The sequence below is a fragment of the Equus quagga genome, chromosome 1 (assembly GCF_021613505.1).
Source record: "Equus quagga isolate Etosha38 chromosome 1, UCLA_HA_Equagga_1.0, whole genome shotgun sequence".
NCBI classification, from domain to species: Eukaryota; Metazoa; Chordata; class Mammalia; order Perissodactyla; family Equidae; genus Equus; species Equus quagga.
In genome coordinates, this window is record NC_060267.1 from 131,990,410 (window position 1) to 132,005,879 (window position 15,470).

The 15,470-nt window shown below is 39.8% G+C and overlaps 1 protein-coding gene across 3 annotated transcripts in view; it reads right to left on the reverse strand.

Moving 5' to 3' along the window:
• The window catches only part of CACNA2D3 (calcium voltage-gated channel auxiliary subunit alpha2delta 3), an 827,558-nt gene that overhangs the window by 132,195 nt on the left and 679,893 nt on the right, over positions 1 to 15,470 (reverse strand). For all 3 annotated transcript variants that reach the window (XM_046679102.1, XM_046679095.1, XM_046679111.1), the window contains one exon: positions 12,877 to 12,957. In XM_046679102.1, the coding sequence (XP_046535058.1) occupies positions 12,877 to 12,957 (81 nt within the window). The remainder of the gene's footprint in view (positions 1 to 12,876; positions 12,958 to 15,470) is intronic.

Genomic DNA, 15,470 nt, shown 5'->3' on the forward strand with positions numbered 1-15,470 from the left:
GAGATGAAAACAGTAGAAGATGATAGAAATGCAAAAGCAGTAGTAAAGAACCAATATATGAATACTTGACCTTCCCACTAAACAGATCAGAACATACCAAACAGCAGGAAAAAAAAATATGAGAAGGTATCTCTCCCGAGCTAAAGAAAAACCCTAGTCATAACAGATCAAGAAAGACTTACTATACGAGAGACGAATGAAAAAAATATCCAGTTAGTCTAGGTTAGTACCTGGCACATATAAGTCTCAACCAGTATAAACTGGAGAAAAACAAATAAATGAAACAAACAGATTTGGCTAAAATTTTCAAATTTTAAGAACAAATTAAAAATTCTAAAATCTAGAAACCAACAAATAAAAGCAAAACTTAACAAGGGACCAAACTGAGATTGCAATTCTCAGATAAGCAAGGGCGTAGGGAGCACGGTGTCTACTGTGTATTTTGGAGAAAAATAACTCAAGATATACTTTAATTGATCAAGGAATGAATTATAAAAAGCAAGAGGAAAGGGAAGTCGGGAGAGTGTGAGAAGAACTTAAAAATGCGGAAGTCATGCTATTAAAGTGCCAGTGATAAGCACTAAAATCAGTTAAAGAGTTAAGTCTCAATGGTTTTCCTAAGGTGGTTAAAAACAATGCAAAGTCAATAAGTTAACAAAGTTCAAAGCACCTGCTGCATGCCAGGCAATTTTCTAAGTATCAGAAACGAAGGAGAGAAGAAGAAATATGAAGTATACGCCACATGGACCTTAACATCTAGCAGAGGGATAAGATAAAGAAATTAAAAATTTATGAGGTGGTGAAAAAGGAGGTGTGAGGGGCAGAAATACAGGGATATGGGAGAGAAAGAGCTTCTATTTAATATATGGTGATCAAGAAAGTCCTCTCTCAGAAAATAGTTGAGCAGAGACCTGAAAGACATGATGGAGCCAGTGATGAAGACGTCTAGAGGAAAAATGTCCTAGGGAGAAGGCATCACAGGTGCAGAGGCCCTGAGACAGGAGCAAGCTTGATATGTTTGAAGAACAACAAAGAGGTCGTGCGACTGTGGTTGAGTGGACAAAGGTGGAAGTAGGAGGAGCTGAGGTTAGAGGGTAACTAGGGGTCCAATCAAGTAGAACCTTATGGGTTGTGTCAGGCAGCTTTTAAATGATGCCCAATGATTCCAACCTCTTGGTACTCATGCCCTTGTTTAATCACCTCTCCCTTTTTTTCTTTTTTGCCAGAGAAATGTGAGTGAAGTCATGTGTGTCATTTCTGGGTAGAAGCATTTAATTGCTAGAATAGGAGCCTGGAATGTTGAGTTAACACTTGTAGGTGTAGGACAGCTGCCTCTGAGAGTCACCTGTATCCATAAGTGTACTTTTGAAAGCAAGAGATAAGCTTCTGTTGTGTCATGTTGCTGAGATTTTAGGGATCTTTGTTGTTGTCGGCTAACTTAATCTATCCTGACTAATACACTGTCTAGTAAACTTGAGGGAGAAACGCCTCTACTAACAAATATATTTTAGTGACCCATTTCATGGACAAATATTTTGTTATCAAAATTAAAATAAAGAGACCTCTACTGATGGTGAATCTATTATTATGTCAGTAATTCAGTCGCAGAATCTTGGAATTTACCTGTGATTTTTCAATCTTGATCTTCACATTTAAAGATTTTCTAAGTTCTATTGATGTCAAAAACAGAGTTGGAAAAGCTGAAAAACAAAAGATTGTGGTTCTAATTCCTGTTCTTTAAGTTGCTAACAGATGTTTTGGGGCAAAACACTTAACATCCATGTGTCTCTGTTTCTATATTTTTAAAATAAAAGTTTGGCTACAATATTTAAAAATTAATTTTCAGGTCTAATACTTTATGATTTTTTTGACATGTTTCTCAAATGACATTTGTCTTGTTTTGTTGTGCCATCACCTCTCCCTGAGGGTGGGCTGGACCTAGTGACTTGCTCCTAACAAAAGCAGAATATGGCAAAAATGATAGGATATCACATCTGAGATTAAGTTATAAAAAAATCTCTGGCTTCTGTCTTGCTCACTCTCTCCTGTTTGTTCTGATGGAAGTCAACTTATACACTATGAACTGTCCTGTGGAGACATTCACATGGCAAAGAAGTGAGGGAGGCCTCTGGTCAACACCAGTGAGAAAAGGAGACCCTCAGTCCAACAACCCAGGAGGAACTGAATCCTGCTGATGATCTCATGAGTGAATGTGGAAGCACTTCCTCTGTTTGCTGAACTGTCAGATGAGACCACAGCCCTCAACAATACTTTCATTGCAGCTTAATGAGACACACTGGACCAATACCTTGATTGCAGCCTTTGTGACAGACCCTGAGCCATAGGACCCTGCTCAGCTTCATCCAGATTCATGACTCACAGAAACTTTAAGATAGTAAGTTTTTTGTAGTTTTAAGCTGCTAAGTTTTGGCCTAATTTATTATGCAGCAAAAGATAACTAATACATGGATCATTGTGAGTATTTTGGCTTTTAACTCTGAGTAAATTAGGAAGTCAAAAGGGACGTTTGAATAGAGGAGTGACATGGTACTATCTATCTTTTAATATGATTGCTGTGGCTCCTATGAAGAATAGATTGGGTGGTTGGGGTCAGAGGTGGAAGAAGGCAGGGGAACCATTTGGAAGGCCACTGCAACAATCCTGGGAAGAAATGAGAGTGAACTGGCCCAGTGGGGTAGCACTGGAGGCACTGAGAAGTGGTCAGATTCTGTGCATAATTTGAAGAAAGAACCAATGGGATTTATAGACAGACTGGTTGTGGGTAGGAGCAAAAGGAAAGAGGCAAAAATGACTTCAAGATCCTGGTTCAAACAGAGTGAAAAATAAAAATGACATTTTTGAGACAACTAGGAATTTAAACAATTGACTAGGTAATAGGTAATTAGAAATTATTATTTTTAGGTGTGGTAATGGTTTTGTTATATTAAAATACAAAGAAGTCCTTATCCTTTAAAGATATATACTGAAATCTTAGTGGATGAAATGTGAAATGATTTAATGACTAAGATTTGATTTAAAATAATATGGGAAGTGGATTGGGGTTGAAGGGCACAATGGCCATGGGTTGATGGCTACTGTCATTGGGTGAAGGATACACGGAGTTTCTTTTTATGTTTCTATCTACTTTTGAGTATATTCAATATTATCCATAACAAACTTTAAAAGAAAAAAGAATGACTACAAAGTTCGTGGACTGAATAGATAACTAGAATTACCTCGATCAGCAAGGCTACAGAGGAAGAGTGGAGGGGAGGATGTGGATGGAATTGGGACTTCAACTTGGCATCTATTGCATTTGATAGGCCTATTTGAGAAGGAGTGGAGACGTTGAGTAGTCAAGAGTGAGTCAAGTGAGAGAGGTTTGGCTTGGGAATTACCAGCCTATGGATAGCATTTAAAACCTTGAGACTGGACAGGAGGGACAGACAGAGACCCCTGGGGCCCTCCAACATTTACCATCATGAGTGGAATCAGCAAAGGAGACCAAGGAGGGGTAAGCAGCAAGTTAGGCGAACAACCAAGTAAAGAGATATTTCAAGGAGAACGTGCTCGACATGGACAAGTGCTGCTGATAGACCAAGAAAAATGAACATTTGAAGTGCAATTTTGGATTTGGCAATGTGAAAGTTATGGTGATCTTAATGAGAAATGTTTCATTGTGGATGAAACCTGACTGGCTTGAGTTCCAGAAAGAATGGGAGACAGGAAGCAGGAAGAGTATACAGCATAAAAGGATAAGGAACACATAACAAATAAAACAGTTTAACAACAAAAATAATTTTGGCTTCAAAACCTGACTATATCAGCAAAAATCTGGAATTAGGTGGAAGAAGTCTAGTAAAGTAAAAGCATACAAAATCATCATTGCACTGCACTTTCATTCTCAAATTTCTTTTTAATTTTAGAGATAAACACTCACATCTGCTTGAGCCTGGTCACATAAAATTTGGCCTTGAAGTAGGAATGGCATTCAGACACTGATCCTGACCTCACGCAGATCTATTCACCCAGAATAGAAGCCTGGAGCTCATGGGGAATGCAAACTTTGGGAGGCCCTGGGAACAAAAAGCCTTTGATCAGCACTGTCCCTTTCCTGCCACAGACTGGCCAAAGCATTTTCCATGAGCAAGGAAGTCCACAGATGACTGTCAAAGCATTTATGCTCCTGCTGCAGATTCTGCTTATGCCTGTCTCTCTGTTCCCAGGGAGGGGAAATGCTCATTTATCCTCTAAGGGCCCTTCACTTAGCATGAGTCATATATAATCTAGTCTTAACTGAGATCAAAATCCCAACAAGGTCAGTAGGAGATTTGCCTGGATAAAGGCGGCTAAATAAATCCCAAAATCTCATAAGCCATGTTGAAAAAAAAAAAAATCCCAAAAACTGTTTTCCACCAAAGCATGTGAGGGCATTTCGAATGTTCTACCAAGCATTATGCTGATTACACGTTCAGAGGTTTATAAAGTAGAGTGAAGATTAAGAAAATCACTGTCTTGCTTGACAACGAGAGCATGTATTTTTAGTAAGCTTAGGATCTTTGATTGGGATTTCTGTGTAACCACATATAGAAAAACATTAGGCACAACTGACGGACACCTTCTGATACATGAAGCTCTGTCTTCAACATCTACTTGTATAGCCTCTGATTTAAATATCCACTTCATTTTTATAAGATAAACAGATGGTGAAATACGTGAGTGAACAAATCAGCACTTGATGTTTTTTTTAATAGACTGTGACGTATTTTCATCTAAAGCAGGGATTGGAAACTTTTTCTATAAAGGGCCAGGTAGTAAATATTGTTGGCTTTGTAGTGCATATGGTCTCCATCCAACTCCTCACCTCTGCCATGTTAGTAGGAAGGTGTCTATAGATGATATGGCCATGGCCGTATTTCAATAAAATGTTATGTACAAAAACAGCTAGTAGATATCTGACAAGGTATTTACATCCAGGGTATATAAAGAATTCTTATATCTCAACCATAAAAAGACAAATAACCAATTTACATATAGGCAAAGGATCTGAATAGACATTTCCCCAATGAAGATATGTAAGTGGTCACAAAAAGATGCTCAGCATAATCAGTCATTAGGGAAATGCAAATCACTTCACATCCACTAAAATGGCTAAAATAAAAAAGATGGACAATAGCAAGTGCTGGTGAGGATGTAGAAAATTAGAGCCCTCATACACTGCTGACAGGAATGTAAAATAATGCAGCCACTTGGGAAAATAGCTTGGCAGTTTTTCAAACTATCAAATGTAGAGTTACCATAGACCCAACAATTCCACTCCTAGGTCTCTACTCAAGAGAAATGAAAACACGTATCTTGACAAACACTTGTACATGACTGTTCATATCAACATTACTAATAACAACTAAAAAGTCAGAACAATCCAAATGTCCATTGAATAGTAAGTGGATAAACATAAATGGAATATCATTTGGCAATAAAAAACCAAAGTATTGACACATGATACAACATGGGTGGATCTTGAAAATATTAAGCTAAGTGAAAGAAGCCAGACACAAAAGGCTACATATTTTGTGATTCCATTTATCTGCAATGTCCAGTATGGGCAAATGCATAGAGATGGAAAGTAGATTAGTGGTTTCCTAGGGCTAAGGTGGGGAGTGGGATAGCAAGATTGAGGGTGTGTGTAGATGGAGGGTTCTTTTTGGGATGTTGAAATTGTTCTAAAATAAGATTGTGGTGATGGTTGCACAACTTTGTCAATATACTAAAGCCCAGTGAACTGTACAATTTAAATAGGTGAATTTTTTAGTATGTGAAATATATCTCAATAAAACTGCGAAAAAACAAAATGAGACAAAACAGGTAACAGCCTAGATTTGGTCCCGTGAGCTGTAGTTTGCCAACTTCTATTCTAAGGCAAAGGTACATGAAAGTGTGAGTTTCAAAGTTTTACTATGAAACATGTCCAGACACTGTAATGACATTCTCTGTGCAGATTTCCACAGAGAACAGCACATGGCATGAGCACTGGCTAGTGAGTGATGGTGGGTGTAGCATACAGTCATTCTTAATAACATAACAACGGGAGTAATAATTTAGCAGGTAACCATTACTGATCACTCAACTATAAGCATTTACCAAGCTTTAAATATATGTAAACTCATTTGTTTCTCTCAACAGGAACCAGAGGGACCCCCAAAGCCAGACTGAATCTGGATGTGAGAAATATTCCATTATTGGTTAATTCCTTTCTTTTTCTGTGATGATGAAACAAATCTCCATCTTTAAAAACTAGGCTTTTAGAAATCTAACTGAAGTACCTATCAGTCTAGTTTTACAAATGTGAAAACTCAGGCCCAGAGCATGAGGGGAAGATGACCCTGTGCTCACTCCTAAATCCTTGGTTCACATTGGCTTGCATGTCCAAATATCACCACGATCTCAAAAGGAGGAGTCTTAACTTGCCAAGTCAGAACACTCAAGCCAGGTACGAGGACCTGTTACACCAAAATTCTGCTGCTGACTTTTGGGTGGAGGATGATTTTAGGGCTTTTGATAAGGTTGGTAAAAGGATGGTGACTCTTGGGAGTGACTGTTCTGGAGGGTTAGCATGGAGGATCCAGTTTCTCAAAACTCTGGGCTATTTTTACTCTTGGAGCAATGATCCTCACCATGCCCCGTCTGGCTATCAAGATATGCAGAGCAGCTGTTCTACTGGCCCACTCTGACTCAGATTCTGTTGCAGACTTAAAACACAGCATAATCAGTAGCTACATTACTAATCCATTTAGATAAAGTTTGCTGTTGTCAGTCCTACTGTCTTAGACCTCCTTTTGTCCCTGCGTTGCCCCCATTTGTAGCACCCTCCTAACCAGTTTAAAAAAACAAATGCCGAACACATAAAAAGCCGGATCTCATAGCTGACATTCAGAGCAAAGACTTGCCTTGGGCTCCCCACCTCCCTGGATCATCTGCCCACCTGCCCTGCTTTTAGATCCTAGTAAATACCCCCAAACCTGAAAGACTCATTCGTGTCGCTGAGTACCCGCCTGGAACACATCCACACACGTATGAGGGATCGTGTTCAAGATTCTTATAGAAGTTTGTTCTCTCTGCCTGGAAGCTCTTCCCATAGATCTTTGCACGATGGCTGCATCTCATTATTCAGGTCTCCGCTCCTGTCACCTCCTTAGGGAGGCCTTCTCTAAGGCCCTCCACTCCCAAACTGGAGAGGCATTGCCCCTGCCACACACCTATACACATGTGTGTATAAACAGGAGCATGCGTCCCTGACTTTGCCACTGCCAACCACACTTCATCTCTTTATCCGGATGTTTTCTATAGAGCATTTACCACTACTGGAAATTCCCTCTTCTCTCCCTTCCTTATTCCTTTCTTTGTTCTTTCCCTCCATTCATGCAATATTTGTCTGTTGTCTGTCTCCCCCACAAATGGACGCTCTCCATTGGCAGCAACTTGGTCTTGCTCGGTATTCTCAGGCAGTGCTGCAGCATCCGGGTGAAATAATTCTTCACTGGGCAGCTGTCATCCCAGCCTCTGGCCATGGGATGCCAATAATGTCCTCTCATTGTATCAACCAGCAATCCCAGTCACATTCCACAATGCCCTCTAGAGTGCTTGTTCACAGCTGCAGCCCCAGTGCTAGGTACAGAGTAGGAGCTAGATATATATTTATTGAATGATTTAATTAAAAATGAAGAATTGAAACAATATCTTTTTGTAAATGAGCCTAGAAGGGAAAACACTCAATTTGAAAGCACCAAGAGTTGAAGTTTGCTTGTCAGTGTAACCCAGCATTTCTCAATCTCATCCCTACTAACATTTTAGACCAGATAATTCTTGGTCGCTGTGAGAGGCTGTCCCGTGCCTTGTAGGATGTTTATCAGCATTCCAGTTCTCTACCCACTAGATGCCAGCAGCACCCTCCTAACCAGTTGTGAAAATCAAAAACCTTTCTAGATGCTGTCAAATGTCTCCCTGGGAGCAAAATCGCCCCTGATTGAGAACTACTGGTTTAATCAATAAGTATTAATTTCTCCCAAGATAAACACTCTCTTTGCTCAGATCTAACAAACTAGAGATTTATCCATGCAGACTGGACACAAAAATTCTGACATACTAATTAACTCATATATACAAAATATGTGATATCCCACCAAAAGAATGTTGTCAAGCTGAATGTTTGCTTTTAATGTTTTGCCAATATTATTCATCCGCTTCTAATGAAGAGTCTGTATTAAATAGCACACTCAAATTTAAACAGCACATAACTGACAATAGCTAATGGTCAATGATGTTAATCTCTTTCCTAATTAGCTGGTAAAAATACGACTTTCTGTCCCAACATCAAGCATTCCTCTTCATCACACTGCCTAGAATTATGCAAATGAGACCACTTCACCCTCCATTTTCAAATTTCCTCCAATGAGTGGATCTAAGGTGGTCTGTATTCCTTGTAAAGGAATAGACCAGCAGATCAGAGCCCCCCAGAATTTACTAAAAATTATTGAATTTTACACTTACAACAGGTGAATTTTTGGTATGTAAATCATACTTCAATAAATTTATTTAAGAAAAACCTGTTTCTGTAAGAAACCAATGCCTCTAATGTCTATGATCTATTTCTTTCTGCTGCTGAGCAGATTAGCTATTCTAAGCATCATGTTAGATGCCTGGATCTCAGAGAAGACATCTGCTGATGCAGAGGTAACTACTGGGCCAACACAGTTTCCATTAGGATGGGACACTAACTGTTTTTCTATTCTTTAAAATATCATATGGGTCTGTATCATGTTACTACAGTGGCGACTGGAGTTTTAGCTGCTGAGTGCCTCTCCTAGAGTTTGAGTCAAGTACTGTGTTCCCACTGTCTGGACAGTAAAATTTGCAAGCTTATGTGCCTACATACAGCAGGGGAAAATGAATCCCATCTTCCTCACGTCATTTATTCAGTTAATATTTTTGACAAATTTATCACATCCCAGCCGTTGTACTCAGCACTGTGAATAAAAAGATAATTGGGACAGTCCCTGCCTTTGGAGAGTTTATAATTTATTTAAGAAATCAAACTGGAACATTTTTAGGAGAGATTTTAGATTTTGATAGGTTAAAATTTATATTTTAAAGCAAATGCAAATAATTCAGAAATTATTATCTATTATTTTAAAAATCCAGAAATTTGAACTTCTTAACAAAAACTGAGATTAGGTATTTTGTATTCGTCAGAGGGAGAGTCTAGAAGGAGAATAGGGAGGTGAGAGAACACTCCAAGGAGGGGAGGAAGTTCCCTGTATAGTTACACCTTCCAACTTGGCTTATTTACTTCCCACTCTGCATTTCTTTTCTTCTCCGGGTCACTTCATCCTACCATGGTAGAAGTAGTGACTATGACTCTCCATTGAGAGTAGAGAGCAGAATTAATGCCATGATCTAGGTAATTTACGGAACTCAAGTCAATAATAACTAAGTGAGGGCAAAACAGGTTTCTGCAAGTTCAATTCAATTAATAGAATTCTTATTGAGGATCAATCCACTATGCTTCAAGTACTCCATTGGGTTATACTGTAAGGGACAGAAGATAAAAAGAACAAAGTCTTTGACTTCTAGTACCTTCCAGATAATGGTTCAACTTTTCAATTTACTTGCCCTGTGTAGACACAACTTTAAAAATAACTGCTATTTTACAGGTCTCTTGAGGGGAGAGGGGGCGAGAGGGAGAGTCAATTTCAAGGCCTTGTTATTATTCATTTCTACCTAGAGTTCCTGGTAAAAGCAGGAGGTCAGAAAATATTTATTGAATAAATGAGTGAATGAACAAATACGCTGCCAACTTGAAGATAAAAATGAGTCACCCCAAATCCCAGCTTTTGTATACTTCTTCATATTCGGGTATTGTGTTTGTTTTCACATTTTATCCCCAAATCAACCCAGAGTAAGGTGAGGGAGGTAATAATCCTAATCCTATTTTAGCAAGAACTTCAGAGACCCAAGACCACACATTTAGCAAGTTATAGAGTGAGTAACAAATCTATGTGGACCTTATAGTCAAAGATTTGCATTTCCAATAACAACAGAAAAGTGGATTAGAGGCGTGATAGATACAGAAGGCTCCAGGGCTCTAGAAAGAATTGATAGGCCACAGGGAAAGTCCTACAACTTCTCCCTTTGCAGTGGGAAAGCAATTAAGAAAATTCAGCATGCTAGTGGCAGCTGGAGAGTTGGCAGGTTCCTCAAGAGAAGGACTGTAAGCAATGTCATAGGCCAAGAAGATGGATAGGGCCCATTTATGCACTGAGGCTGACGTATAAATGGAATTCTGCCCAGTTTGACTGCCCTTTCTTCAAAGATGTCATTGACAGATGAGTATCTAAATGTTTTTGTTTAAAAAAGAAAACAAGAAAAAAGAAAGAAAGAAGAGAATAAAACAAAAAACAAAACAAAACAAGAAACTCTTTCTATTCCAAACAGACACATGTAGCCAATGAACATGAGAATACCGGATCAGGCCTGGGAGCAGCACAGGCCTTTCAAAGTAGTCCTTGATAATTATTTGCAAAGTTGTACACCTTTCCTTTCAGATAAATTTCAATTTAACACAAGGATTTCATTAAAACTCCAAGTTACTGCCAGTTGGCTGTATCCATGTGTTGTTGGAGGTGTACTGGTGGGGGACAAGCCTGCTCACAAAGTCATCTTCACCTGCCAAAACAGGGCTTCCTCCCCAATTAAAATGGCCATTTTTATTTTAGAGTGGTAAACAGTGTCTACTTAATATAAGGAAAATACACAGAGGAAAGTTACCGAACCTAATCACACAGTGACTTGATGGGTGAGTCAGTCAATGAAACCTGGGGGAAGGGCCGAAGAGGCTGCTCTGCTTTTGGAGACAGAAAGGTCCTCTTGAGATCACTGCCTCCATGGTGCTGCATCCATTGTAGCCTTCAAGACCAAAACTGAGTAATTCTGTTTTATCTTATGTCTACCAAACACACTTTAAAAAAGAAGATTAATAATCATCAGTTTTAAAAGGTAAGAACTAAATCTAGTTCCTCAGATGACCTTGCTTCTTCATCTTGCTCTGTAATTATCTTCTGAAAATGAGGACCAGTTGACATATACTGAGTAGCAGTAAACAGGAGGATGTTTCTTCCACCCCCCAAGGTGGGCTAAACTTGTCCGTGGTCTCTGGCTGGCTATAAAACTCAACAGTAGGCCAGCAAACCATCTGGAAAATTCACGGTCTTCTCCAGACTGGATGTGCGGTGCCCAGGTTGAGTCCACGTTTCACCCATCCTCAGCCAAACAGACATTTACGAAATATAAGGTATTTGGAAACATTTGAGCATAGTTTGTAAACTTGGACAGAAGTGGATTGGATGGACACAGTGACGTTAGGGCCAACAGAGAGAATTCTTTATGATGCCTGAATGAGAAACCCAAGGAAAAGGTTTTAAAGAGAGATTTCAAACAGGCTGACAGACAGCTTTGGTCAGACCATGTCTTTGACAGCTGCTGCATGTGGCCCCAGCTCCAGGGAGATAACACGCCTCCAGAATTAGCTGGCTAGGTCAGCCTGGAGTAAGCAAGTCTGACCTCCTTTAAGCAAAAATAAATCTTGCTGAGTTAAATGATCCTGTCTCCTACTTTCCTCAAGGAACATGAGACACGAAGCGACAAAATTTGAAGACAGCAGCTGTGAATCCTCAGAGTCCTTATCTCCTGGCTGATTAGTTACAGGTCTGCCTACTTCAAGATGAGCTACAGGTCAGATACATCAGACTGTCTTCCTTGCCATACCCAATAACCCAGGAATAACCAGGCAACTGCCCCCAATCTTTTAATCCCTGCTAACACAATTATCACGCATAGGCTAAGTCAGAAATAAAGTAGGGGTGGGGCGGCGGAGGGGGGAGCAGGATTTCCTAGTCAAAGAACAACCACTTCAAACATGTCTGCTCTATATGCATTCCTTCAAATACCTGCAGTGTGTGAAGAGACAGAAGTTGATGTTCAAAGTCACCCTCCAGTACAACCTATGGAGGGAGGCTGCCCCAAAACACAATGACTCCCTTTGGTACACCTAGCCAGTACCGGGATGGTGTTGGAGGGTCTCACTCATCCATCACCCAATGCATTCAATAATTATTTATCAGAAATAGACAATGTGCCAGATACAAAAGTCTCCACTTTTCTCAGCAGCTGTCCTCAAAGGATGGCTTATGGCAATTTCTGGCCCTTTAGGTCAAATACCACCAAGGAAAGCCCCCAGCCAGCCACAGACATCTACTGACACTCTTGAGAGTGAAAGAGATGGGACAAACAGGAGACAAGGTTTCTTTGACAATTCAAGACTCTCAATTGTAAAATGTTTTGGCTTTCTCCTGGTCCCAAAGCGGGCACCTGCAGACACATCTAATTCTAATTCCTCAGGGGGATTAGGGTGATGAAAATCTCAGGCTCTCTAGAGAAGGGCACATTTTAGCTTGTATTTGCCTAAAACAAACCCACAATTTCCTCGTATGCTGCTGTTATCCTAATGACACAGAAGTGGGAGATCTGGAGCTTACTTTAAATGAGCATGCTACCTACTGTCAAGAAATTCTCCTCTGCACATACCAACAATTTCTTACAGGCTCAGGGTTTAAGAATAAAAGTCCTGGGAACAATTTCTGTTTTTACATCAAACACAACCAGCTGTCAGAGCCTTGGATTGGAGGAGATGACACCAAGCTGAGGAGGAAGTAATTTTTTTTCCTTTCAGTATCAGCTTTCTGGTACATACAAGTAGTTGACCGGCCAGATGAATGGATGCCATGCTTACTTTATATTCATCAACTGAAATCCATTGTTTACCTGCCACCACAGGAGATTTCCGCTCATCCAGGAGCTGTATGGAGGTACTCGCTGTCACCACATTGCTTTTGTTGACTGTTCCTGTAAGAAGAAGAATCACAGTGACAAAAATGGAGATAGCTCTAGTGCTCATGTTAAGAGTGTAATTGTATTGGCTCACAATCACCAGTTCTGCAGACTGTGCTGGGGCTCATTTCCCAGAGCCCAGAGTTAGTCTACTCTGTTAGGCCATAGGCGCTGAGGAGCCACCAGTCCTCTCAGTTGAAGGAATCAATGTACCAAGTTATGACCACCCGCACTGGGGAATGTCCAGCTTCTTCACACCAAAATCATTAACCACCATGGCGGGACCACACTTTTTCTAATTTGTGGTTACTAATTACAGTGTTTACTTGTGCCAGTAATCACATTTATATTGCCTTTCTAAATATAGCCATGGAGAGCGACATGAGATAAAATTTTGAAATTATTTGACAATAAGTTGAGAACTTCAGCTCTGATTTGTTGGTTAAAACTTTACCGATTTATGAAAGTCTAATTTCAAGCCCAGTTTTTCTTAGCAAAACCATTCTAAACAGGGATAGAACTGAAATGTAATCCTTACTCCAAACTCTTATTAATGTGGTAACAATATGGCATTAGTATTAAGAGATTTTCCAGTGCTAACAATGGTTCCAATACCCTTGAATTAAAAGACGCTGAGCACAAATTTTTAATGCTTATAGTTAATAATTGTTAGTCTAGTGCCTGCCTTATAAAAGGTGTTCAGTGAATGTGAGTTGAATGGAATCCAATGGAATTGAGAAGCAAGGAGAAGACAGACCTGAATTTGAATACATTTATGACCAAAGCAATTAAGAATTTTCTCCTGGCCCAAGTCTAAGCAGTAATAAAAACCAGCTTCTTTCCCAGTGTGTACAGGTATTCAAAACACAATAGAAAAACATGAGAGCTCCACCACAACACTTGTACTTGGTGATTTTTAACATTTTCCTTGAATCTAAAGGGGCCATGAAATCTCCTAAGATGTTACATCATCTATAAATTTTCCATGAACAAGGTAAATTCCTTTCCATTATATTATTTCCCTGAAAGTTCAATGAAAGCCCCACTTGCCAAAAGCCAATTAGACAACAGCCTTAATTAATCAGAATTTGTTTTTTCCAGACATAATTCTTGGGAAATTTAATAATTTGTAGGAAAAACGGTGAACAAAGCAAAGTGACAGGAGGGGCCATGGCACATACGAAGCACTCATGGGGGCTGCTGGCACCTCCCACAGCTCTTTCTCCTTGTCCAAAACTGTCCCAAAGGATAACTAGATGATTCCAGTCCAGATCTAGCAAGCTAAGTTCTATATTTTTCCTTAGAGGATTATGAAAATAAAGTACCGTGAGACTGCATGATAAAAGAAGACGTTATTCTTGATAGGCGTGCAGCAGAATGAGAAGGTCCGCTGCCTTAGGCGATGTTTCCAGTAATAAAGAGTGATACAGATAAACATAAAGAAAGACACTTAGTCTCCTAGAAACCTATATTGGAGAAAACACACGTGTGTATGGACAGTACACATGGGCCTGTCAGCAAAGGAGCACAGACTCTAAGAATCTCAGACCTGAAAGGAACCTAATTGATAGTCTTGTCTAAAATCCCACCTAGTGAGAGAATTTCTACAATAACATTTGGCCTTTCCTTGAAAATCTTCATTAATGATGGGCCCACTTCCTAATGAGTCCATTCAACTAACTACTAGATAATTCTTGTCAACATGTCTTCTGCAAATTTCAAAAGAAGATGTTTTCATTCAGATATTGGGCAAGCGCCAAGACTCAGGGAGGGGGCTTTGACACTGAGCACTGGAGAGTCTCCATCAGGGTTGACCTAGGAATCCTTGTAAAAGATTAATACGAAAGGCCCTGATATAAAACATAAGTACAGATTGAACTGCCCAGAGCAATCCAAGTTTATAGGACTAGGTCTTACTCATCTCTCAAGTTTCTACAATGAACCGTACAGAGCCTTACACAGAATGAGCACCAAAAATATGGGATGCGCGAGACAAGAAAAAGCAAAGGACAACTGAAAAGTATTTCCAGTTTGTCTTGCTTCTAAAACTGGTTGAAATAAGACAGTGTTCAGTTCTTTTGTGGAGATAGGTGACCTTAATTTTTTTTATAATATCATAAAATCTTAGGACTGGAAAAATCATCGGCTGCGTGTTTCTTCTTGGCCACTGCAGCCCTCTGTCAGGAGAGCGCAAGGCTACACAAAGTCTTAGTCCTTACTCCTGCATGTTGATTTACATCAATTCAGTTCTGATGGGGAATTGCGGGCCTCCGAGGTGATGTGACTTGCTGAAGGTTCTGGCAAAGGATGTTGCACCTGCCTGAACTTTCTCTAAATAGGGACATGACAACATTAAAAGAAAGTCTACTCAGAAGTTTGTATTCAAATTCCACAGACTACAGAATACCAGACCAGCTTCCCGAAACGCTCTTTGCGCTCTTTGGTTAAGCAAAAAGCTTCATTTTATTTTGGGCCATTACACTTACGGAACAGGTCACTGGTTCAGCACTAGGCCAACACTCACCATC